A 27,119-nucleotide genomic window follows, 5' to 3' on the forward strand; every position below is an offset into this window, starting at 1 on the left:
AGCTGCATGCCAAGACTAGAAATCCCTCCCTTTCGAAGGACCATAAGGTATAACCATTAACAGACTTATGAGCAGCTCTAATTTAAACTCTCACTGACAATGGCAGTACGTGCAACCTAATATGAATGGGAATGATCAACAATATCTGAAATGAAACAGATAATTATGAATAATTAAAGTAAGTAGGGGGAACACCACCTGAAGACACTTGGGATGGTAGACCACGTGGCAGTATACATGAAGAACTACAGAGTTCAAAATGGCAGATGCCTGAAAGCCACAATAATGACCACTTTCTAATTAGTGTTCCATGAACAAAAGGTACACAGAGCATGTCATTTACCATACTCAACACTGTATGGTCCTCACAAAGAGAACCGTCGAGACTCATCATTGACATACCCTGCTTTAGGTGGGAGAGCTAGTTGAGTATGTATGCTCAATGATCCATGAAAATGGCCTCAACTCTAGCTTGACTTTTTTTTTTTTTTTTAAACTGGTGGCTGACACCCAATGAAGTATTACCAACAAAACAGAAGAGAAGCTGAATTCAGATCATTAGGCTGAAGCAGCACAGTTCTTCATAAACTAGCAGAGACAGCCCGAGGCGAGGGAATAAGGAAACTAATCCAGAACGCCCCAGGAGAGATGAAAAGATCAGATACAGTTGTGGGGGCATGGAGGAGAGGGAAAGCTTCAAGAACAACGCCTTCGAGGTCTGGCCCACTTCTACACAGACATCATCATTCCCTGCAAACCCTCTGCTCTACTCAGCCTTGGCTTACGGCTTCCCAACACCCGGTGCCACCATGTACAGTCCGTAGTGAAAGTCTTTGTCATTCCCCCAATTTTCCCAAACCCCATTCTTTCCCCAACCCTCAACCCCAGAATGTTAATTCTGGCACTTTTGTAGTTGAGGGGCTACACATGGCTCATCACTGTGTTTCGCAATACTATATTGTATCTTCGTCTCCTGTATGTTGAGTCAGGACGACAGTTATCTTGGTATCATGCTGGTGCCAGCAGAAAACGGCACTCAAACCCAAACAGCAGCTCAAGGCAGAAGACTGAATTCGCTTTTTAAATGCACCATTTTCCAGTCAAATTATCACTAGCTTTCCCTTCCCATTATGCAAAGCAATATGGTTTTTCATTTTCATCTTATTACTGGTAGATTTAAAGTATGACTTGGCATCCAAACCGTATCTCACATTTGTCATCGTTTTAAGTGATTAAGGCGCCACTGGATTCTTTTTCTTTCTTTGAGACTTGGTTTCATTTCATAGCCCAGAATGGCCTCTAACTCACTGTCCAGCCTAGGCTGGCCTCACCCTTTCCATCTTCCTGCCTCAGCCTCCTGATTATAGGTGCGGACCACCATGCCAGGCTCTTTTTTTAGTTGAAAAGCTGCCTACCCATTCATGGAGTTCAAGTTCATCTACATTTATTGAGCTTCTATTGTGTTAGGTGTTACCGTAGTGCAGTCCACTCACGATAAGGAGATCGTAAGCATTTATAAAAAGTATTAGTAACATTCAGAACACTTCAATTCAAACTTAACACATAGGAAGTATTGATAGCAATTATTTCATTTAAATGGTAACATTTGGATAGCATATAATGATATGGTACTTTGAATCAAATTTTGGTACTGTGGTATAGGGGCATTTACAAGGATCACCAATGGCAGACAGAACTGGGAATTTTGCTAGTCCTCTAGTACAGCCACAGACACTGAAACAGTGGTCTATGTTAGGACTCTCTGAAGATTATTTAGGGTGACTGGTCACCTCCACTGGCCTGGGACTCGGGGTATGTTGGGATGCAACACTTGCTATGCTGAAATGTAAAGAGCTCAAGTTCTGAAAATCAGGATAAGTTGGTTTGGCAGGTTCTCTAAGCTTCACGAGTGAGTGCAGACAAACCAGCCAGCTACAGAGAACACGGGCTGTTCCGAGGAAAAGGTCCAAGCGCTAACTAAGCTGGCTCTTTATAGCGCTCAGGCTGCTGAGTGCCTTAAGACTGCAGTGGCTAAAGGCACTCACTGTTTCTGCAGTGACTCTGTAAGTGCCATTGCTAACGATGCTGGGATTCTCTAAGTCCGCCGAGTTTAGACAACAGATACCCAACACTGGTTTTCCTTCTAATAGGTAATATACTCCAGATAGAGAAAACTGAGAAAACTTTCACATCCCAACAATGTCAAAGGACAAAATAAGGTGTCCAAATGGCTCATTCATGAGTCCATGCGACATGTCTCAGGGCAGATACTTAAAGCTGAGTCAGGAGAAATAAAGAGCAGTCTCAAGAATAAATCAGGTGAAAACATACATCGTTCTGAAACTCAAGATGTTACTATTCCATGTGTTTTGTAAAAAATCAGAAATAATGTAAATATTCTGTGTCATTTATTCATTAGCTCAAGATATTACATGGGTACATTTTCCAAGCCAGAACTTTTCTAGTGTGAGTCACACACATGTTGAGTATGCCCACTGCAGGCTAGTTCTCCCTGGCCACCGGTGGTCCATCTTGTTGCCTACTATGCTCCATAATGGTATATTTATGTGTATTATGACTGATGAAGATGGAAACGCTGCTTGAGCCGTGTATTTCCTCATGAGAAATCTGGGAACAAGAAGCAGCAGCTCACAGAGCTGAGAGGCACGGAAGCAGAATCTGCAGGGCAGAAACGATTACTGCAGCATCGAAATCTCGGGACACTGAGGGGTTCAGTTACCAAACAAGAACACTGTGCGCTTGCTCACCTGACCAGAGGAGGCCAACAGGTTAATCGTTGTCAGGAGCATCCAGCCTCTACTGGCTTCTTCACTCTGATTGATCTCCAGGAACTGGACGATGGCCCGACTTGCAGCCTCTATAAAACCAAAGGTACGCCAATAAATGGGGAGAATCACTTATAAACTTAAAAATCCACAAAACCTACCAGGGAAAGGGTCATTTCCTAAGCACACACTTAGAAAATACTACTTTCAGACTATCAACCTAGTGGCACTGTGTGACATACTACAAGTCCAGAGAGAATGGCGGGAAGAAGATAAAAGACACTGCCTGGGACCCTGACACCCACAGAGACTACTTGAGAGACTAGTCTGGGGACAGAGAAAAAAGTAAGGTGCAGGAGCATCATTCACAGAAGGGCAGAGTTAGAAAACTATCGGAAAGTCAATTTAGTTGATTATGACTTTAGCCAAGTGAAAATGGCACTACCAAGAGGCTCAGCACGCAAACGTGTCTGTCGATAAACATGATGACCCAAACTCAATCAGCAGGACCCACATGGTGGAAGGAGATACATGACCCCACGAGGTGTCCCCCAATGTCCACCCGTGCACTACGGGGCACATGCATAACACATCACAATAAATGAATAAATTTTAAAGAATTTTAAGAGAGAGATGAAAGTGGAGAAATCTCTAGACATCCACTTAATTTTATCAGCAGTTTGCCAATTTTAAGATCTGGTATGAATAAAAACGGTCAGAAGTTCCCAGTGGCTCCTGCTGAGCTGGGCAAGACAACAGAGCGAGCGCACCCAGCACTTCATGAGGAAGCAGGAAGCAGACGAGATCTTGGCCACTCTGAGGTGTGCTGTTATTCTTCAGTGTAACACGGCCCAATGTGTTTGCTTAGATAACTCAGTTCCAATTTTATAGATGATGCTGTGCTGGACACATTTCACCTTAATGCACTTGCACTTGAAGAAATATTTTAATAGGAAACATTAAATCATTTGTTTTTTACTGAGTCTGAACTGTATCAGCAGTGTTTTCAGTTCCCATGTTTTAGCTTATTCAGTTTTCATAGAACTGGATGAGTTATTTCCTATTAATAAGCCCCTCTGGTAAAAATTTAAAATATGGAGAAGATAAGTAATCTGTCAACAGTGAACTCATATTTAAATCCAAGCTGTCTCATCTGTGAGAAATAAGGAGAAATATTAAAGAGAGCGAGAGAGCGAGAGAGCGAGAGAGCGAGAGAGCGAGAGAGAGAGAGAGAGAGAGAGAGCAAGAGAGAGAGAGAGAGAGAGAGAGAGAGAGAGAGAGAGAGAGAGAGAGAGAGAGTGAGTTAGTTCAGCTGGTCAGTCACTTACGCAAGCATAAGGGCCTGAGCGTGACTTCCAGAATCCATGTGAAAAAACAATCAGAGTGTGTGAAGCTGTCCTCTGGACACAAAGCTGGGCTCATGAACTTAACAACACAGCGGCAGGTACCTGTGGGCCTTCAACATTTATGGGAAGAGACCCGACCATTACCTAGGAGACCATGATGGTGGCTGGGCTGAGGGTGTCACTTTCTTCTCTAGAGAACACACTGCCAACCTGCCTATTGGCTAGGAAACAACCTCCTCCCTGTGCTCAAGCAAGCAATCCTAGTTAAACAAGAGGCAAGAAAGCAGGAGAGGGATGGCTGGAAAGGAGGGTTCAGTGAGAGGAGAGAGGGAAGAGAGGGAAGGAGGGGTTCAGTGAGAGGAGAGAGGGAAGAGAGGAGGATGGGGAGTGAGAAGACTGAAATTCATTACGTACAAGTAAGATTGTCAAAGAATTAAAAAGAATAAAAGCTGGGCTTGCGATCTCAGCACTGGGGAAGTGCAGACAGGCAGGTTCTCGGGGCTCACTAGCCAGTCCAGCCTGTGGGTGAGATCCAGCACAGTGAGAGACTGAGAGTCCTTGTCCAAGAAAAAAACAAAAGTGAGCAACACCTGAGAACAAGGCCCAGGTTGGCCTCTTGTCTCCACACGCGTGTGCACAACCAACAAACCCGAGCAGCCGAGAGAAACCTGCTGAGATGCCACAGGAGGCCCGGGACTGTGTGCCTGACTTACTAACTGACAGAGTCCGGCCCTCTCCAGAGAACAAGCATCACAGGGGCAGATTCCCTGCGAGGCCTGTGCCCTTGTCATCCTGGTCCCTGACTAGGCAGGGTGTGACAGCAAGTGTGCACTCAGTAAGGACCTGCCAAAGGGGCAGCCAGACCAGGGCACAGCAAGACGGCACCGGTGTCACTGAGATGCAGCTCACTGTGGGCAGCAGGGATTCTGTAACATCCAGGAAAGGGGAGTGACACGAGCAGGATGTGTGTACTTGCAAGCGTGTGACACTTATCACACAGAAGAGGAACAAACAAACAAGAAAAAACACCACTCATCAATCTACTGTAGCAACTGCAGTCCCAGAGCACAGGCATAACTTGAACTGAAGGTTTCCTGCAAGGCTGCAAGGAAGCCAGCTCACAGGGATGAGAACTATATACCTCTTCCCGAGAGGAATTAAACAGACACAAGGCAGACAGGCCTTCTCTGGGTAGCTGAAACTCTTGACCAAGGCAGACCAAATGTCTTACTCAAACTGGGCAGCCTTTATTTTAAACTGTGCATCTCCAGTTTCATAATGCAACATTTTTAGGACACGACTTTTACTTTTCATACTGATCACGTCTAGTTACCTAATATATTGACATGCTACCTAGTAACAACACTGCTTATGAAAAGATTTGCTTAATGTCTCCTATACTACTCAACAGAGGAGAAAGAAAAAGATTTTTAAAGAACTCAATCAACTTTAAAACTCAAGGCATCATCATTTTCCTGGCAGAGAGGACCAAAATCAATAGATAAGCACAGACTTTGAATATATTTGGGATGAACACTATTAGCTTTAAAAGAAAATGGTAAAATATGTTTTTTTGCTACTATTCAAGACTGTCAGATATTAATACAGGGTGCTAAACCAAAACATCAAAAATGTACTTTTGATTTTAAACTATGGATACTTTTGGTTTCTATTTATCTGTACAATGACAAGCATTCGTACTTGAAAGGGGTGTGCAGTTTCCTTTGTTTTGTCTTTATTATTATTGCCATCATTATGATTACGAAGTGTGGATGTGTAAGTGTACACAGGTTTACGCAGCATGAACATGAAGCTGGAGGGTAACATTGCGGAGCTGGTTTTCTCCTCCACCACAGGTTCCAAGCACTGAACTTACGTCATCAGGCTCTTACCAATCAAGCTATCTTGTAGGCCGTCTTGTTTTTGTCTTTGAGACAGGTTCTCATGCAGCCCAGACTAGCCTGCTTCACCTCATCCTTCTGCTTCGACAACTCTGCCATGCCTGGCAATGGTGTGTTTTTTATATATTCTGTCTGACAGTGGACATGAAGATAGTCTTCATCAGGGAAAAGGGTAAGGGTCAAAGGGACAGGCATTGTCCTAGCAAACACGATTCCATGCTCTGTGGGTCAGTATGCCAAATTAAATAAAAAGTGAAAATAAACCATAAAGAGAGAAGTCAGTAGAACCCTTCACTGGGTCCTTTGAGCACCTTTGTTTAATGCTCACTTTCTGAGACAGAAAAGACCTAAGGATGGACACTATGGGCCAACTGGTGCCTGGCTTTGAATTATATACTTAAACAGATTAAAAGGTCTAGACACATTTGTGGCTGGCTAATATGGGGGAAGTCCCCAATTTTGCTGATAAATGGATTATCAGGGCTGGAGAGAGAGCTTGGCAGTTAATTGTGTACACTGTTCACAACACCCAGTTCAAATGGCTCACAACTACCTTCGACTCCAGTTGCAGGGGTTTATTTAGATGCTTCTTCTGGTCTCCAAAGGCATCTGCACTCACATGTACATACTCCCCCACACCCACACATGTAATTAAAAATAATAAATCTTAAGCAACAACAATGAATTACATCCTCATGCCACAAATAAATGCAGAAGAATCATTGACTTCCATCTTCCGATTTCAATAACAGTCATCGACAATCAAGCAAAGAGACCCTCCACTTTTTATTTAAGTGAGGAAGTTTCTCATGGAAAAATATACTTCATTTGCGGCATCTTTAAGACTTTTTGTCTGGGCTGAGGATGTTGCTCAGTGAAAAACCAAACCCCTTAATTTCAGGAACATTTAACAAATGTAAGTTTGAATAGTGACTTAAGGGTTCTAGAGTTAATGAAGACACATGTTAGTTGTGATGGAAGTCTCAACTTTTCCACTGCATATCAAGATAAACACTTGAAGGAAAAAGAAGCATGGAGGTAGTAGAGCTTGATTCAGATCAAACAGGCAGAGGATGGACACAGCCTTAAGACAGATGTAAGTTCCTGTCACACGGAAAAACTACAAGTGGGTTCCAGAAGACAACATTTAGAGCAACTGGAACATGCAGTGTGTTAATGACAAGCGTGAAGCCCACTGAAAGCATGTGCCATGCCCAACTCTGCTTCAGGATGGCAGCAGGAACTGTGTTAGTCACAGTATTACATTCATTCTATTAAACAAGAAACAAAGCCCTGCATAGCCCTGGCCCTCAAAAACAAGCAATCTGTAAAGTTAGCTGGGAAACAGTATTAGAACTCACAGCCTCTGTGCTTGCTTTTTTTTTTTTTCATATCTACCACATGTGCACACCTTGGGGACGGAATTACCTGAAGGTGTTGTGGCTCTGAAATCCTTGGGGAACAGCACAGCACACTGTTTTTCTGTTTGGAAAGAAAGGCTGGGTTGTCTAATTAGGGTTTCACTGCAGTCACTAACCTGCCACTGGAGGACTGTGGCCATCACCAGCCTCTTTATCGCTGGCATGGTGCACTAACAACTACACTGTGGGGTCTAGCTGTGGCCTCTTATATACAGCAAAGTCATCTGCAATAAACTGAAGATATTACTGTGCACAAGCAAAGCAACACACGAATGTGAAATCTTAGAAACTCCAAATAAGCTTAAGAATGTTAAATCTCAAAATTATATGGACTTATAAAATATGATCACTAAATACCTTAAAATCCCTTAATAAGAAGATGCCAGCAATGGGGAAGGTACATGAAGGGGATCTTGAGATTCTCGGTATTATTCTTGCAATGTCCCATGACGCTATAAATACTTCAAAATTAAACTGTAAAATATTTGCATAACTACTACTGCAATTAAGAGTGAGACGTACTCTTTTTAAGACATCTGTCATCTCACCAAAAAGATTTGTCTTATGGGTATAAAAGCTTAAAGGGAGTTTGGGAAACCAATCTGAAGTATAGCAGAATGTCCTTCCACAGACACTTCAGGTATTGAAAGGACAGCAACAGGGATGAAAGGGAAGCCAGTGAGATCCAGTCTTGAGATTGTTTTCTAATCTCAGGTGTCATTCAAGAAAGAAAAGGCAATGACGGGGCAAACGTGTGACAGAAATGTCCCTTCCATCTGTCTAAAGCCACACAAACCTCACACAACAAATCTTCACTTCCACAAAATTAACTGGCTCAGGAGTGTGCACTAAAAGAGGGGGCGATCCCGCCCTGGGCACAGGAGAGGGAATGAGGCTAAAACGTTAACTGACCTTTCATTAGACATTTTCCAGGTACAAATACAATCAAAGTCACCTCTGTTTTAAATGCACGCATCAATTTACTTATTGTACCACTTCACATGCCTGGATTTAAACCTCAATTAAAGACATTCTAATTATTCTGAGGACCGCACAATGGACTAGGGTTAAGATAGACATCTCAGATCATGTTCTTAACTCTCTTTGCTGAAATGCCACTGTTGTGGTCTGAGCTGCAGGCCCACTGTGATGCTACACACAGATGGGGCATCTGGGAAGAAACCAGGGTTGAATCGGGTCCTGAGGATAGTCCCTCACCATGGGGTGAAGACACACATTAGAGGAGTCCTGAGGGCTGGCTAGCTTTCTCTCTCCCATTTGAGTTCACGGTGAGAAAGCCATGAGAAAACCCATCAGCACACAGGAATGAAGAAGAAGCGTATGTAATGAAGGTTCCCAACCTTCCTCCTTTCCCTGGTGCTGGCTTCCAAAATGCCAAGTCTGAGATCATGTCTTCTAAGCAAAGTCTGAATAATTCTCTGGGAAATCCTCCTTTGATTAAAAGACAAAGCACCAAGAAAATGACTCAACAAGACAACCTTCCTCTGAACTCACGGTACCAAGTTCCACCCAAAACTAGGAGGGTTGATGCAATCTGGGACATGCTACAAGATTGTCCCAGATGACCCTGCCTCCTCACCCTGGGCTCCTGCAGAACAACCTCGTTGGCCTAACAACTACCCAAAATTACAAAGACCCCTGACTTAGGGTTTCTATTGCAGGATGAAACACCATGACCAAAAGCAACTTGTAGAGGAAAGGGTTTATTTTATCCTACACTCCAGGTAACAGTCCGCCACTGCGGGAAGTCAGGGCAGGAACTCAAGGCAGGGAACTGAAGCAGCAGCCATGGAGGAATGCTCTTTACTGGTCTGCTCAGCCTGCTTTCTTATACTATCCAAGACCATGGGTCCAGGGGTGGTAATGTGACCCACAGGTTGAGCCTTCCCACATCAATCATTAATCAAGAAAATGCCCCACAGGTCAATTTGGTGAGGGCATTTCTCAACTGAGGTTCTTCTTCTCAAATGACAGTAGCTTTTGTCAAATTAAAACAACTAACCAGCACAGCCCTTTAGTTGCTTATATAACATACGCACGTACACGCACGCACGCAGGCACGTACGCACGCAGGCACAAACGCACATGCACGCAGGCACGCACGCACCACTCGTGAGGATGAGAAACAAAAAAGTAGTTTGGAAGAATAAAAAAATGTTTTGATTACAGAAATTATGAACATTTTTTCATCAAGGTAGTGTGACTTAATCCAGGCTGAGACTTAGACAAACTGAGGTGAGGACTGTCCTCCGGGAGGAACATACTAAGGGCAGAAACAGAAGCAGAGTCAGCTCTGCAGCCTGCAATAGCTCTTTCTGATCAAAACAGAGGACGGGAACCAAGAATGGAGAGGAGCACACACGTGGCCAGATTACAGACCGGCCCTGTGCATCGCCCTGTGGTTCAAGGACTTGAGTAGAGGCTGACAGTGATGCCAGGGTGGAGGGGTCAGCAGCCGTGCAGGGGCAGCTTCGGTGGAACTGCTCCAGACAGTCCATGCTCCAGGCAGCAGAGGACTATGGTGGGAGGGGGCTGCAGCTGAGATCCCTGTGTGTGGGGCCGTGACTGCGGTGGGGAGGGGGCTGCAGCTGAGATCCACATGCCAGCGGCGGGGCTGCCTCCTACTGAAATCCGGCAGCACGTTCAGAGGGCTGCGGGCTCCAGCCTAGGTCTGCTCCCGGCTGGCTTCTGTCAATACCTGTGGATTTGTTTGACGCTCTCCTCCGGATCTCGGTCACCATTAGTCGCGAGACTTGCGTTGTAAACTGCAGAAGGTCAGAAAACTTTTCTGTCATTGTATTTGGTGGAGCGTTTCCAAAAACCTGTAAAGGAGAGAAGCGTTTACTGAAAGAGCACATCTGGCCACGTGTCCTTATACATACGCATGCGCTGAGGAGACAATTAACTAGGAAAAGCTGAAAAGTGTCCCTAGCAAAAAAAAGAGCCAGCAGAAAACGTAACCATTCTATGAGGGAATCTAACCTGAAAACTTAGACACTGACCTACGCTGAGCGGAGAATTCATTCCCTTTATGTGATATTTCAGAAGTTTCTAAATTCTAACCACAATCATTTCTAAAATAAGGCTGCCATGAAAATGATGGAGATAAAGGAGTGAATAGAAGGCTCATAGATAAACTGGCTTTCATAAAAATTTAGGACAAATGAACTTTGTAAAAAATAATTATTGCAAACTGGTGTGGGCTCAGCAGAGGAGGGATGAATCGGGACGGACCATCGTAAGAGAAGAGAGAGTATTTTAGTAGCTACATAGACAGATTTAATTTTTTTAGAATGTTCTCTACAGCTGAAAGGGAATTCTGTCTTTTGAGCTGTCATAATACAATATTCATATTATAACTATTCAGATGTCTGCTATAAATAGAGCAAACATAGTTTACCCACTTTTACATTCCTTCCCAAGCTAACATCACAGTAGGCATTTGCAGGGACGCTCCCTAGTAACAGTATGTGCACACTGCTCCTGTAAGCACACACTACCTGGAGACTAGTGAAGGAACAGGAAGGCTAACAGAAGAACGGGTACACACAACTGTACAACAGCTCAGGAGCCATACAGTAAGACACTGTCTCAAAAACAAAAGCAAAACAAAAATCAACCACCAAATACAAACCAGAGCAACACAACAGAACTGTAAACTCAGACCCCCAAAGAACTCCGTGCTTTCCCGTATTTTGACCACAAAGTTTGGACCAATTATTTGAAAGAGAAAAACCTAGTCAATCGCACTCCCAGTCGGCCACCCAGTCTTCCTAAGACATGTTCGTCATACACATATGCTGTGTGCATGTGGACTTCTCAGTATCTGTCATACACGTATGCTGTACGCATGTGGACTTCTCAGTATCTGTCATACATGTATGCTGTACGCATGTGGACTTCTCAGTATCTGTCATACACGTATGCTGTACGCATGTGGACTTCTCAGTATCTGTCATACATGTATGCTGTACGCATGTGGACTTCTCAGTATCTGTCATACATGTATGCTGTACGCATGTGGACTTCTCAGTATGTCATACATGTATGTTGTATGCATGTGGACTTCTCAGTATCTGTCATACATGTATGCTGTACGCATGTGGACTTCTCAGTATCTGTCATACATGTATGCTGTATGCATGTGGACTTCTCAGTATGTCATACATGTATGTTGTATGCATGTGGACTTCTCAGTATCTGTCATACATGTATGCTGTACGCATATGGACTTCTCAGTATCTGTCATACATGTATGCTGTACGCATGTGGACTTCTCAGTATGTCATACATGTATGTTGTATGCATGTGGACTTCTCAGTATCTGTCATACACGTATGCTGTACGCATGTGGACTTCTCAGTATCTGTCATACATGTATGCTGTACGCATGTGGACTTCTCAGTATCTGTCATACATGTATGCTGTACGCATGTGGACTTCTCAGTATGTCATACATGTATGCTGTATGCATATGGACGTCTCAGTATCTGTCATACATGTATGCTGTACGCATGTGGACTTCTCAGTATCTGTCATACATGTATGTTGTATGTATGTAGACTTTTTAAGCATCTGTCATACATGTATGCTGTACGCATTTGAACTTCTCAGCACAATAATAAAAGACTTTATTCCACAGAGCCTAGTAAAATATGTAGAAAACTCTACAATATACTGTTTCAAATTAAGTTAAAACTAGTAAAAACCATTTTGCAAAGGTTGTTCTGGTCAAGGAATAATCTGCTCCATCAACTTCACAGGAGGAATCTTTACGTTTCAAAGAACAAACTGTTTTTAAAGAATCCCTCCATTCTTTCCTGCACAGTTTTTTAACCTTAAAACATTAATTGATTCAGGAGTGTTTTGCCTGTATTTCTATACATGAATTGAGTCCACGGATGTTTGCCTGAGGCCTGTGAGGCCAGCAGACTGCACCAGATGCCCTGGAGCTGGAGTTATGGTCTGCTGTTTGCCACCTGTGGTGCTGGGAACTGAACCCGGGTCCTCTGCAAGAGCGGCCTGTGCTCTTAACCACTGAGCCATGTCTCCAGTCCCCCCTCCCCATGACTCTTTGATAAAGTGAACTTTCAGTTAAATCTTTCACCTGTTAAATAAGATCCATAGTTCTGGTATTTTTGGTTTTGGTTTTGGGTTTTTTTTTTTTTTGTGACATTTGGGTCTGAATCCTGGGCTTCAAGGAGGCCTGGCAGTAACTCTTAGCAGCTGGGCTGTATCACCAGCAAGACCCAATATTCTTCAACAAATTAAAAAAAAAAAAGATAAAAATTCAGACACTGACTAATGATGCAGTAGCACTTGTTTACCTCTACTCAGGGATAAATATGTAATTTTAAAATGAAGGTGTTTATAAATTTTCCTGAGACACAGATTACATTGATGTATACTATACTCTGCTTGTAAGAATTGTTTTATATGTAAGAGCTGAAGAAAGTTTATAAAATAAACATCTGTTTCTTTGATAGTGTGAGAATGGGTGACTCAGGCGGTCCTCAGACCAGGCAAATAAAACACATCCAACTTATACAAACTTGAATTTGACTGCTTTATTTCTATCACGAGATCCTCTCAAGATAAAGAGAATTGTGCTCTGGGTGCTTCTCTGAAATGAACAAGCATGGCTTCTTCTCATAAGTGATACTTAGCCGAATGAAACCGCACTGCTGATTCTTCCCCCATTTATTCATTCACAAAGACTTCCTGAAGAGTTGTGAACTCACGGGTAAATGAAGACTAAATTCTAGCGTTGACCAAGCTCATATTTAAATCTAGATGACAAATGTTAAGCAAATTAACTTAAAAATTCTAATGACCCAGTTCACTCCCTAATACCACACACACACACACACACACACACACACACACACACACACACACAGCACAGACTATAATTTTACAATTTATAATTTATGCCTATAATCCTATGGCCTCAGAGGCTCAGAACTCCAGAGAGATCCTGTTTCAAAATCCAAAATATTAACTACTAAAATTAAGGGTTCAGCTCAGTGACAGGGCATGCACTTAGAATGTATGAGTCCCTGAGTTCTATCTCGAGCACCAAAATAAATAAAAATAAAAATATTGAAGTGAAAATTAATTTAAGGGGCTAGAGAGATGGGTCTATCAATTAAGAGCACTTGCTGCGCTTACAGAGGACCCAGGTTCCAATCTTAGCACCCAAGTTAGGAAGCTCACCATCACCATAACTCCAGTACCAGGGGATCTGGTGCCCTCCTCTGTTCATGCATATATACACATAATTAAAAATATAGCCAGGCATGGTAGCATACACCTTTAACCTCAATGCCTCGGAGACAGAGGTAAGTGGATCTCTCTGAGTTCGAGGTCAATCTGGTCTACACAGTGAGTTATCTGGTCTACACAATCAGAGCTACTTAGTGAGATCCTGTTTTAAATGAACAAATACAATCTTTAGAATGAAGATAACTACATGCTATGAGGAGTGAAAAAGAATGTCTAGTGTGGAGGAAGGATCTCTACAAGCCTGTCTGAGGATGTCACAGACCCCAACGATGGCACTGTATGATGCTGCAGAGAGGGCGGAGCTTCACAAAAACCTCAAAAGTACAAATGTGATCACGGTGGTAGAGGGTGAAGAGGCCAGGCAGCCCGGACCACGCAAGTAAAACCTCAGCCTGAAAAAAAAGATAAGGGACCACAGAAGGAAGTGTGTTCTTTGTAACTCATAGCAATAACTTTATCCATAAACACGAGGTATGCTTCACCATCTTCAACCAAAGCTCCACCATGTCAATGTCTTTGGGAGAGAGCACAGAGCTTCAAGGCAGGAGATTTGGGTTCTCTCTCTCCCTGTCTCTGTCTGTCTGTTTCTCTCTCTCTCTCTCTGCTTCTCTCTCTCCCCCTTATTCCCTCCCCCCTCCCTCCCTCTCTCCCTCCATGTGACTCCCTCCTCTGGAATAATCCTTCTGTACACTATGAGGATGTTGGGTTCTCATTGTTAATAAAAAGCTAATTGGCTGATGACTAGGCAAGATCTTCTGGTCAGAGAGATATGCTGGGGAGAAAGGCAGAGTTGGGGAGTCACAAGAGTTGCAAGCCAGATGAAGAAGCAACATGGGAAGTTCATAGATGGGGTAAACGAGCCTCAGGGCAGCACATAGATTAATAGAAATGGGTTAATTTAGGTTGTAAGAGCTGGCTGGAGACAAGCCTAAGCTATCGGCCAAGCATTTATAATTAATAAGTCTCTGTGTGGTTATTTGGGGAACAGCTGGTGGGATAGAAAAGTCTGCCTACAATTCCCCACCCATCAAGGGAAACACTTAGCCCATTCAACTCAGAAAAGGATGGTTGTACGATAGATCTGAGGAACAAAAGTGCTTGTAACACAGTCAATAATAACAATACTTAGAAACAGCAAGGACTTGCAGTGTTTCTAGCATTACTAATGTCTCATTAGACTCTTACATCCTCTTCTTACAGTTAAGGGAACTAGGGTCAGTGAAGTTAACCTTTGCCACTAGATCAGAGCAGAAGACTGAAATGAGGGCAGTCTGATTCCGAGAGGGACTCAGTTTAATTTTCTCAATTGAACTTTGTCAGAGCCTACTCCTGCAACTCTGCATACTGTATACCTTAGAGGGGAGAAACAGAACTTGACTTGTTATTAAAAGGGTTATTTTTATGGGTTAATCATTGTCTAATTTTAGCAGTGTTGTGAATCAAACCCAGGGTCTCACACATGTGAGGGAGATGCTACTCCCTTAGCCCCTTTAAGGCTAATTTTTAATATCTACCTAATAAGTGTTGAAAAATTACCTAGCTCTTGAACTAAATATTTTGGCATATTCAGAGAAAATAAATTAATGGTGCTATTTAATGATATGCATAAAGTAGGAGCCCAGTCTGTATTTGTTATTAAATATTATATTAAATAAAAATAGATATGACTAATAAAAGAAGTTAGGATGTTTACAAAATCTTCCACACAAGATCTTTTGATTCTTAAATATGTCACCATCTAAAATTGTTATAATACTGTCCACTATTAGTCCTTAAATGAGTTGCTATGGATATAAAATGCAACAAAACAGACTCTGTTTGATTCGATCTTTCTTGAACCTGGTTCTTAACATGTGTGCCCCTGTCTAAAGCCAACAATTTTAAAAACAAAGGTCACTTGAGGGATTTGGACACTGTCTTCAACTTGGACATTTCTCAAATATAAATTGGAAATAATTTCAAAAGTAAGAGAATTTCTTAAGGATCAAGTTCATAAATATTAATTTCAAAATAAAAGTAAGATATAGTATGATAATTAATAATGGCATTTTATGAAATTTCAGACAATGAAAACCTATTCATTTTGCAAAGTTTAATTCCAAGTGTTTCCTCTGTGAGATTTTGTTCTTGGACATAAAGATGATTTTTTTAGAATGCTGAGTAAGTTTATTCCTCTCTTCTCAGACTCCCCATGATCTTGTGGTCTGAGATGGGTAACAGCAGCTGCCCTGCAGGACTATGATAAAGCCCATGGGCGGCATCTCAAGACTGTGCATGAAGCCAGGCCCAGAAAAATGTACTCGGCACAGGTCAATACCAACCATGTCTCCAGAAGTCAAAACTCACACACTGAAATAACACTTACAAGCAAACTTTAGCAGCTATCTCTACAGAGAAGCCTCTGTCTAACCATATAATGCTTTACTCAGCATGCAGTACAAATTAAGCAAAGTCACAAAAATCAACTCATTTTCAGCAAACATTGTTGGAACTGGTTGGCCATAATGCCATATTAAGCCAAAATTACCTTCCTGGGAAATTCCCAATATTCACCAAAAATATTTCCTGTTAGTGGAGAATGTTCACGCATATGGCCAAATGTTATTAAACAATTATCAATTTGTAGTTTTAATGGAAATGATAATTTTTGTTTGTTAGTGTTCACACAGTGAGTATAATTTGTATATATTTTAATTGGGCACAACAGTATAGAAATAACATCCACTCTTTCTGTTACTTGGGAATTTCCCAGGAAGGTAAGAAGCATGTAAGAAGCCTGCCCACAACACACACAAAAAACAAGCCAACAGCAAACACAATCAGTTCACTAAACAGGGGTGGGTATGGAGCTCAGTAGAGCCCATACTGGAGGACTCCTACAACTACAGTCACACATACACGAGGTTGTTGTGGAATATTCCTTTACACTGTGTAAAGATATGTCACTCTGACTGGTGTGATAAAGATCTGAAAGGCCGACAGCTAGGCAAGATTTCCAGGCAGAGAGAATGCTGGGAAGAAGAGTCTCCACCCAGACATGGAAGAAGCATGGCATGTAGGAGATGAGGTGAAACGCCATGAGTCACATGGTGGCAAGTAAAGTAATAGCAATGGTTTAAGTTATTAGAGCTGGTTAGAAAGAAGCTTAAGCTATTGGCAGAGCTTTCACAATTAATAATTAATAATTAATAAGAAGTCTCTGCATGGTTATTTGGGAGCTAGTAGGTGGGATAGAGAAAGACTCGAAACAAGGGGTGGGTGCTGGGTACTGAACCAAGAGTGGAGATATAGCTCAGTGGTAGAGCCCACACCGGATTTAAGTTCTACCAACACACAGCACACACAAGAGCGCACGCGCACGTGAGAGAGAGAGAGAGAGAGAGAGAGAGAGAGAGAGAGAGAGAGAGGGAGGGAGGGAGGGAGGGAGGGAGGGAGGGAGGGAGGGAGGGAGAGGGAGGGAGGGAGGGAGGGAGGGAGAGAGAGAGAGAGAGAGAGAGAGAGAGAGAGAGAGAGGGAGAGAGAGAGGGGAGGGAGAGAGAGAGAGGGAGGGAGAGAGAGAGAGGGAGGGAGGCAGGCAGAGACAGAGAGAGAGAACACTAAACTTCTGATGGTCAAATAATTCATTATAAAGAGGCTAGGGGACTGCATATACCAGCACTTCTAATCAGCTAATTAAAAACTTTCAATGTGAAGAAAATTTAATAGCTAGTTGATGATACTTCTTTACAATTACACAGGCATAAGAAAATTAAACCAACCAGTATGAACAGAGAATAATCTATCTTGGATCCATTTTGAAAACAAGCAAGCAAGGAAGCGCGCGCACACACACACACACACACACACACACACACACACACACACAAACACACACACACACACAAATGCAAATACTTCTAAGATTCATTGTCCCAGACTCCAGTGAGTACAGAAGCCTAACGGTTGAGGGAGAGGGAGAGGAACAGGGAGAGGGACAGGGAGAGGGACAGGGAGAGGGACAGGGAGAGGGAGAGAGAGAATGTGTTTTGGGGGTGTGGGGAGGCAACACAGACATATGTCAGATGTCACTGAAGAGTTCACATTGAGAGCTGAGAAGCCAGCTGGGCAGGTAGCTCAGGGTAGACCGATTGCCTAGCACACAGAAGGCTCTGAGTTCCAACCCAAGGAACTGCAATGGGAAAGCTGAAAGCAGTTCTTACAACTGGTTTACAATTACCGTTCCTTAGAAATGTTCATAGTCTGAGAGAGAGGAATTATCTTAAACTAATCAGTAGCCAATAGCTTATCATGAATTGTTTTTAAAAGCAGAAAAACAGCAAGAACATTCTACAACCAGTTCCAATAAAATCAATGACCTGTGGGAACAGGGCTTGACCCGGTGCCCTGCTCACAGCCAACTTCAGCTTCCGTTTTAAACATTTTCCCCTTCCGTCATGCGCTTATTCTATCATCTCCTCTCACATTATCTTGGCAGAAAGCAAAAAAAGTAAATGTATATTTTCTGAATGCATTGACATTTTCATTCTCTGTATTCTATCGAGCACAACCCAATGGATGGCGTGTGAGCTAACCCTTCCCATGCACCTTCCACTCCAGCTATTCTTGACCATCCAGCAAATCCTCAATCCTCAGACACAAGGCAGCTCCTACTTCCCACAGCAGGGCGGTCTGTGGTGATATACTGTGTACCCTAATAAAATTTATCTAAAGATCAGAGAACAGAACAAACCACTAGATTAAACATAGATGCCAGGCAGTGGTGGCACACACCTTTAATCCCAGCACTGGAAAGCACACACACATTTAATCCCAGGAAGTGATGGCTGGGTGGAGAAAGGAATATAAGGCATGAGGAGGCAGGAACTAAAGGCTTTTCGGCAGAAGCATCCCTTTCAGCTAGAGGCTTTTTCAGGCTGAGGAGTCCTAGAGTTAAGAGGTGGCTTGTTTCTTATCTCTCTGATCTTCAGGTAAATTTTACTAGGGTACAAAATATATCACCACAGCGATCTGGACAAGACCCAGTTCTGTGTCTTCCCCACGCTCTCAACGCTGATCAATCGTTATTACTTCTCCCTCTCCACATTATTATTCTAAAAAAGTAACAGAGAGCAGTCCATTTAGGCTGACCTCCGGGCACACCTGTGAGGGCCGTCTGGTTAGTTTAGCCCCTGGGCACACCTGTAAGGGTTGTCTGGTTAGTTTAGCCCCTGGGCACACCTGTAAGGGTTGTCTGGTTAGTTTAGCCCCTGGGCACACCTGTAAGGGTTGTCTGGTTAGTTTAGCCCCTGGGCACACCTGTAAGGGTTGTCTGGTTAGTTTAGCCCCTGGGCACACCTGTGAAAGCAGTCTGTTTAGGTTGACCTCTGGGCATACCTGTGAGGGTTGTCTGGTTGGTTTAGCCTCTGGGCACACCTGTGAAAGCAGTCTGCTTAGGCTGACCTCCGGGCACACCTGTGAGGGCTGTCTGGTTAGTTTAGCCTCCGGGCACACCTGTGAGGGTTGTCTGGTTAGTTTAGCCCCTGGGCCCACCTGTGAAAACAGTCTGTTTAGGCTGACCTCTGGGCACACCTGTGAGGGCTGTCTGGTTAGTTTAGCCCCTGGGCACATCTGTGAAAGCAGTCTGCTTAGGTTGACCTCTGGGCATACCTGTGAGGGCTGTCTGGCTAGTTTGGCCTCTGGGCATCTAGTTTATATTAACTGAGGTAAGAAGACTCACTTTAACTGAGTGGCACATGGGAAAGCGACCTGAGCACTGAGTATTCATCACCCTCTGCCTCCTGACTGCAGATGGATTTCCTGACATCATGCCTTCCTCGCCATGACAGCCTGTGACTTCAAACTGTGACCCCAAATGAACCTTAAGTTTTCCCTGAGTTACCTTGATCTGGAATGTTATCACAGTAATAAGAAAAGTAACTACAGGTGAAAAATCTTATTTTTATTGTACAGCCCAGAAAATGCAGATGATGTAAACAACTAAAGTTCTGACACCAGCGCAGACCGAGGACCAGACGGTGGTGTGGGAAAACTGACAGGTCAGGAGGAAGTCTACGGACTGAATATGAACTGTCAGCCTCATTCCACAACGTGGCTTTAAGAAAACGCTAGCTGTCAAGCTTATCAAGACCCCATCCTCCTGAGAGAGCAGGAGGTTCAAGAAATAAGCCCTGTGGATACTACACGTGGGCAGGATCTCAACCACGCAAGCTAGGTAACCCAGCCACATCATCTTACCACAGAAAGCCCCACTTTTCTACACCCGTAATTTCCAGGGTTATTTTCAATATCTCACCCTTAAATATCAGCACAGACAATTAGGAGAAAAGAACAGCCTGCACAATTTCCAGAAGATAGGCCACAGACAGAATGATACAGAGACGAGGAAAGATTAGTGAGTCAGAACCCCGGGAGGGAGGGGAGATGCGAGAGAAAGAGATCAAGAAGAGCCGGAGTTAGGGAGGGTGGAGGAGAGATGGGGGACATGTGTTCGAGGGATGGGGGACATGTGTTCGAGGGATGGGGGACATGTGTTAGAGGGATGGGGGACATGTGTTAGAGGGATGGGGGACATGTGTTAGAGGGATGGGGGCACAGAGAGATGGAGTCAGGAGGAAGAAGGAATGGGGAGAGCAGCAGGAGAGAAAAGGGAAAAATCCAGAAACAGGGAGAGAGAGACAAGGGGGAGAAAGGAGTGAGAAGGGGGATGGGGGTGAGGACGGAGGAGAAGTCAGAAGCTAAGCAGATTATGATATCAGGGAGCAGGTCTACAGGACTGAAGGAGCCAAAGGTGGCAGACCCCAAGATGCACCTTTGCGTTACATGGACCCTTAGTCAGCAGCCAGGCACTGAGAACAGAACAACTACATGGAGATGGGGAGAGTGGAGTGTGTGAGGCAGGGGGATTGCCTATGTGGTGGCTGGAAGCAAATTCCCACATTGCTTAGTGGGAAGTGGATTAGAAAGAAACAATGGGGAAGGAGTAGCGAAAGCTGAGTTAAGAGCTTCTTCAGTGGCAGTCAGTCACGTTTGGTGGACGGCAGCAGGATCTCCAAGCCTGTGCGGCTTCTAAACATCGCAGGGCTACACACTGCAAACCTCTGATCAATACCAAAAAGTCATTTTCAAAAGCTGCAACAACATTGTTACACGCAAGAATAGAAACACACCAGGGCACCGAGTCTCCTTACAGTCACTGTAGCCAGTAATATCTGCTTACAGGTCAGAAAGCCAGCTAGCTGGCCAGCACTAACTGTGATGATGCCTTTTTCTCTGAGATGGTCTGGGACTCACAGAGATCCGCCTGTCTCTGCCTCCTGAATGCTGGGGTTAAAGGCAGCACTACCGTGCCCTTGTGTGATGACTTGAGCATACAAAGGGCGTGGCAATCGCACAGCAGAATAACACAGTGACAAGTGACAGTCTCCCCTCTTCTAAAACCAAGGGGGTGAGCACTTTCCATTCCTACATCAGGCTGAAGAGGCCAAGCCGGCACAGTGTACTCCACCAGCTTTCAGCCCTCTCACTGTAGAAATGGAGATGTGGGTATCGCGCTAGCCCAGGCTAGCCTCCAACCTGCAATCTTCTCAGTCTCCCAGGGGCTGTAACTACAGCTGTGTGCTCATCTGGCGTACAGCAAATTGAAAAACAGAGCCAGACCCATGCTGTCATCTCCCTGTGACTTCCCACCACCCTGACTTAGATTTCCGTGGTGGCCAACAGTCCCGGAAGGGCTGTTCAGCCAGGTGGACTCACCCTGTTAAATACCGGCAGCATCATGTACAGCTTCTCTTCCTGCTCTTTCTGGGTCATGTGCCTCGGAGGATGGCAGAGCTCAGTGAAGAGCCGGCGGAGGTGCATGAGGCCCAAGGCGTTGTCCTGCGGACTGCACTCCTCCTGCCGAGGCCGCCCCATGATCCTCTTCACCATGTTCATCTTGGCTGGTGGTGAAGCACACTGCAGATTCTGTGGGAAAATGTCAAGACAGGAACAGTCAGCACGTCCCCGCCTTGCCTCGGTCAAGCAAGCCTCGGAGAACTTGAACAGTCCTAAGACTGTCCAACATCTGAGTCTGTAAATGCAGAGCTACAGCTGATAAACTTCCCAGGACAGCCTATGGACCATTCAACCTCCACCTCCTACTGGTTCCCAATTTATATAGGATGTAATGGGGCAAGTAAGAAAGGCTTGCCATTCACTTAACATCAAGCTCAAATCAGAGGAAGGGGTCACAAACCTCACTACCTTGAGGCTTAACAGTCAAGCATATGTAAGAGGAATAAAGTCAGAAAGTGAGCCCTAACCTCAAAACATCTAAAAAAAATTTAAAAAAAAGCCAAAAAGAAGCATAGTCCAAAACTTTACTAGTTTTAATTTTAAAATGCTTTGATATGAAGGATTGAGTATGTAATGAACAATTTGTTAGTCTGAAAATACATAAATTAAATGGAATGATATCCCTTATGTGTTATAAATATAGAAAGATTGATCATAGAACTAAAGACCACTTTCTTAAACTGTGGTTGGAAACATCTGTCAAGTCTTGTTAATTCATCACAGTGACGGACACTTTTTTTTTTTTTTTTTTTTTGGTTTTTCGAGACAGGGTTTCTCTGTGTAGCTTTGCGCCTTTCCTGGAACTCACTTGGTAGTCCAGGCTGGCCTCGAACTCACAGAGATCCGCCTGGCTCTGCCTCCCGAGTGCTGGGATTAAAGGCGTGCGCCACCACCGCCCGGCAATGACGGACACTTTTTAAAAGAAGCCGCAAAGGAACCAGTGGGCTGGGTGTGCTAAGGACGGCTACTGACCGATGCCGCCTATTTTAGGTGAGGAAGTCTGAGTGCATACTGTGTAGTTACATAAAGAGCATCCCTTGCTGGACGCGCAGTCAGTGAACTAAGCAATGGGTCTCAAGTACACGTGGAATCAATCACAGGTTCAGACAGCACCAACAGCCTTTGGGTTACTCAGACTGTGCCGGGAATTAGCCAATCTCAGACACAAAAACAGGAAATCTAACAAAGGAACCAGGAAGGCTGGGAGAACATTATGGATAAGGACAATCTGGATGAAAAGCAGTTTGTTTTCAGTCTGTAAAAAAGTAGCCATGGCCTGCTTTTATTTTTGCTATGTGGTTACATGAACTAGTGTACTACCTCAAGAAATGAAAGGCTGCGTGAAAGCTACATCTCACTGACATTTTGAAACTTTGAGAACAAGGATCTGAAGCATGTCGCCCTGGAGGATTCTGTGCAAGCTTACACCTGCACATTCTATTTCCCTTAAGGCAAGAAGGCCTGAGGGGCACCTCCCAGATGAGGGGTGCCTCCCAGATGAGGGGTGCCCCCAGATGAGGTGCACCTCCCAGATGAGGGGTGCCTCCCAGATGAGGTACATCTCCCAGATGAGGTACACCTCCCAGATGAAGGGTTCCTCCCAGATGAGGGGCAGCCAGGCTGCCTCAAACTCTGCGTCTGGCGGTGCTGGGTGTGTGGGGTGGCTACTGTGATCATATATCCTGAAGAGCCCACTGCAGCAAAGAGTGCTTGGACATATAGGCAAAGGGCCGAAAACATTTAATCACACAGTAACAAACAAAAATGAGCCCGGTTCAAGGCTGTCCAATATATTCATTTTTGGAAAATACAACTTAAGTCTGCCAAATGTTAATAAAAGGATTTCAGCAAATATATTTAAGTGGCCTACTACTGTGCTAGTATTTTACAGTCCTGAAAAATCTCTAAATGAAACGTAAGATTGGAAGTGATCAGTAAGCATGCACACGGGGCGGCTCATAACTGCTTGTAACTCCGGTTCGGATGCCCTCTTCTGGCCTCTGTAGACACCTGCACACATGTGGTGCACATAAAATCACGTATGAGTACACACACATACACAGCAAGATAAAAATCTTGTAAACAAACAAACAAACAAACAAACCAAAAAGTGAGGCTTTTGTACATCTACCCTTTCAGCAAACATTGATTATACAATTCTGCGTCGCCACTATGTATGTGTGTATGTGTGTGTGTGTGTGTGTGTGTGTGTGTGTGTGTGTGTGTGTGTGTGTATATATATATATATATATACACACACAATATGCGTCGTCACACGGCTGCATATTAGATGTCCAGAACTTTGCACTCTTGACCAACAGCTCTTCCATTTCCCACCAGCTCTGGCGTGATCAGCACACCCTACTGTGCTGATCTGTCATGTAAGTGGCAACATGCAGTGTCTGTACTTGTAAAGACACCTTGATTCACACGTAACATAATGTGCTCGAGGCTCATCCATACTGTTTGCAAATAAAAGGGTTTTTGTGTTCTCTAAGGCAGAATACTATTCCACTGGGTATATATACTCTTATCATTTTTTAATCCATTTATATATTGTCTTAGTTACTGTTCTATGGCTTTGAAGGGACAACATGACTGAAGCAACTTATCAAAGAAAGCATTTAACTGGGGGCTTTAGTAGTTTCACAAAAGCAAGTGTTAGTCCGTGATCACCATGACGAGGAGCACAACAACAGGCAGGGATAGCACCGGACCAGCAGCTAAGAGCTTATATCTTATCCACAAGATGGGGAGGGAAGGGGGAGAGAGGGAGAGAGAGAGAGAGAGAGAGAGAGAGAGACAGAGACAGAGAGACAGAGAATGACTGGGCCTGGGATAGGCTTTTGAAACTTCAAGGCCCACTCCCAATGATATACTGCCTCCAACAAGGTCACACGTCTTTATACTTCCTAAGCATCCACCAACTGAGAATCAAATATTCATATATATGAGTCTATGGGGGCCATTCTCATTCAAACCATATCAAGAAGCATGTAGGTTGTTTCTACATCTTGGCCATTGTAAATAACTCTAAGGCAAGTATGGGAATGGAGGTATCTGAGATCAATTTCTTTTCTTTCCTTTTTAAGATTTTTTAAATTTATTATGTATAGTGTTCTGCCTGCATGTATGCCTGCATGCCAGAAGAGGGCACCAGTTCTCATTACAGACAGTTGTGAGCCACCATGTGGTTGCTGGGAATTGAACTCAGGATCCCTGGAAGATCAGCCAGTGCTCTTAACCTCTGAGCCATCACTCCAGCCCCCTGAGATCAATTTCATGTCAATATCTAGAAGAGAATTGCTGGATCATTACATAGTTCTAATTCTGGTGGTTTTAAGGAGCCTCTACACTGTTTTCTGTAATGGCTGTATCAGTGTACATGCTTATAGATAGTATTACAAAAGATTTTTTGCCAGGTGGTGGTAGCACACACCTTTAATCCCAGCACTCGGGAGGCAGAGGCAGGCAGATGTCTGTGAGTTCAAGGCCAGCCTGGTCTACAGAGTGAGTTCCAGCATAGCCAGGACTGTTTCACAGAGAAGCCCTGTCTCGAAAATAAATAAATAAATAAATAAATAAATAAATAAATAAATAAATAAATAAATAAATGCATGCCTCTTTCCACCTGGCCAACATCTATTACTGTCTTTCAAGGAAACAGCCAGGTTATCTAACAGGTACAGGTGCAGCTCATGGTTTGGGTTTGCATATCCCCGACGCCTGAACACATTTTCATATAATCCTCATTCACTGGAATGTCTTCTTTTGAGAAGTATTTTGTCCAGCTCATTGACTCAGTTTTTAAGTGGGTTATCTGGGAATTTACTGCTAAGTTGTCGGGATCTTCTGTAGAGTTGGGATCTTAACCTCTGACAGACACATGCGCTGCAGCTGTCCCCTCCTAGGCTGCCTCTTCTTGCCCACTCACTTCCTTTGCTGTGCGGAAAGGTTTGCGTCTACTGCAATCTCATCCGACTGCTCTTGGTGACTAAACTTGGTGTCATACCCAACCATACTATTTCCTAAACCAACAGCAAGAAGCTTCCCCCTGCTTTTCTCTAGCAGCTCTCAGTTTTTCTGCACTATTTTGCCCTGGTTCTTACAGATCCTGTACAGTACTTCATTTCAGCTTTCTGCATTTGGGTACTGTACGGGCTGACCATGTGTCACTTGACTGATGACTAGAATCATCAGAAGACTGAGCCTCAGCCGAGGAAAGGCCTTTGTGAGATCTAGCTATAAGGCATTTTCTCATTTAGTCATCAGTTGGGGAGGGCCCAGCCCTTAGTGAGTGGTGCCATCCCTGGGCTGGTGGTCCTGGGGTCTATAAGAAAGCAGGCTGAGCAAGCCATGAGAAACAAGTCAGTTACCCAAGCCAGTTATCAGCACCCTCCATGGCCTCCGCATCAGCTCCTGCCTCCAGGATCCTGACAGTTTGAGTTCCTGTCCTGACTTCCTTCAATGACAAACAGTGATGTGTAAGTGTAAGCCAAATAAACCCTTTCCTCCCAACTTGCTCTTTGGTCACGGTGTTTCAACACAGCAATAGAAACCCTAACTAAGACATGTACCCCGTTTTCCCCCATTTATTATATAGGGACTGTCTTTGCCCATTGTGTGTTCTTGGTACATTTGCTGAGGGGCGTTTACTGTAAATCCAGGGACTTACTTCTTGCTCTCCATTTTGCTCTTCTGCTCCGCTGATTTAAATGTTAAAGTTACTATAGATTTGTGGCGTAACTCTTACCCCAGCACCCAGAAGCCGGGGCAAGAGGGTCCTGACAAAAACCAAACACAATACTTCATGCTGAAAACCAATAGAGTAAAGAGCGGGAACCTGCATGGCTCCAGGAAAGGGCAAAGTTCTTAGACCCTGGGCCTCAGTCTCTTTCACCGTGACAGCTTTCCTCATGGCCTTTTGGTAAAACACAAACGACACCATTTATATGATGAGCTGAGTGCATTGCTGACACTCAGGAAATATTCATTTTCTTCCTTTACCTTGGGCATGAAACTTCATTCCTTTTTGCAACTGTAAAAATTGTTTTATCAAGTAAAAATTCTTTTTTTTTTTTAAGATTTTATTTATCATATATACAGTATTCTCCATGCAGGAATGCCTACATGCCAGAAGGGGGCACCAGGTCTCATTATGGATGGTTGTGAGCCATCATGTGGTGGCTGGGAATTGAACTCAAGAACCTCTGGAAGAACAGGCAGCGCTCTTAACCTTTGAGCCATCTCTCCAGCCCCAAGTAAAAGTTCTTTAATAAAGTAAAAAAGTAATATAAACCCTTAAGAATGTTACAGAGACTTGCAAAATGATGAAACACATATACATATATACCTACACAAACATATATACATATTTATCCTTATTACTACTACTATTGATTAGGGAGACACAGACAGACATATAACCAATTCTCCAATGGATGTTCACGAAGAGTTTACTTGGTTTAGCTTTTGGATACAGGGTCTTGCTACTGTGTGACCTACTGTGCTCAGGCTTACCTCACA

At 43.8% G+C, this 27,119-nt stretch overlaps 1 protein-coding gene across 9 annotated transcripts in view; it reads right to left on the reverse strand.

Annotated features, from left to right (window-relative positions):
* The window catches only part of Wdfy3 (WD repeat and FYVE domain containing 3), a 250,490-nt gene that overhangs the window by 138,494 nt on the left and 84,877 nt on the right, over positions 1 to 27,119 (reverse strand). For all 9 annotated transcript variants that reach the window (XM_052735532.1, XM_052735528.1, XM_052735531.1 and 6 more), the window contains 3 exons: positions 21,513 to 21,722; positions 10,174 to 10,297; positions 2,769 to 2,878 (listed from right to left, as the gene is read on the reverse strand). In XM_052735532.1, the coding sequence (XP_052591492.1) occupies positions 2,769 to 2,878; positions 10,174 to 10,297; positions 21,513 to 21,692 (414 nt within the window). In that variant the 5' untranslated portion in view covers positions 21,693 to 21,722. The remainder of the gene's footprint in view (positions 1 to 2,768; positions 2,879 to 10,173; positions 10,298 to 21,512; positions 21,723 to 27,119) is intronic.

This window comes from Peromyscus californicus, unplaced genomic scaffold (genome assembly GCF_007827085.1).
Source record: "Peromyscus californicus insignis strain IS unplaced genomic scaffold, ASM782708v3 Scaffold_13__1_contigs__length_99412109, whole genome shotgun sequence".
Taxonomy (NCBI): domain Eukaryota; kingdom Metazoa; phylum Chordata; class Mammalia; order Rodentia; family Cricetidae; genus Peromyscus; species Peromyscus californicus.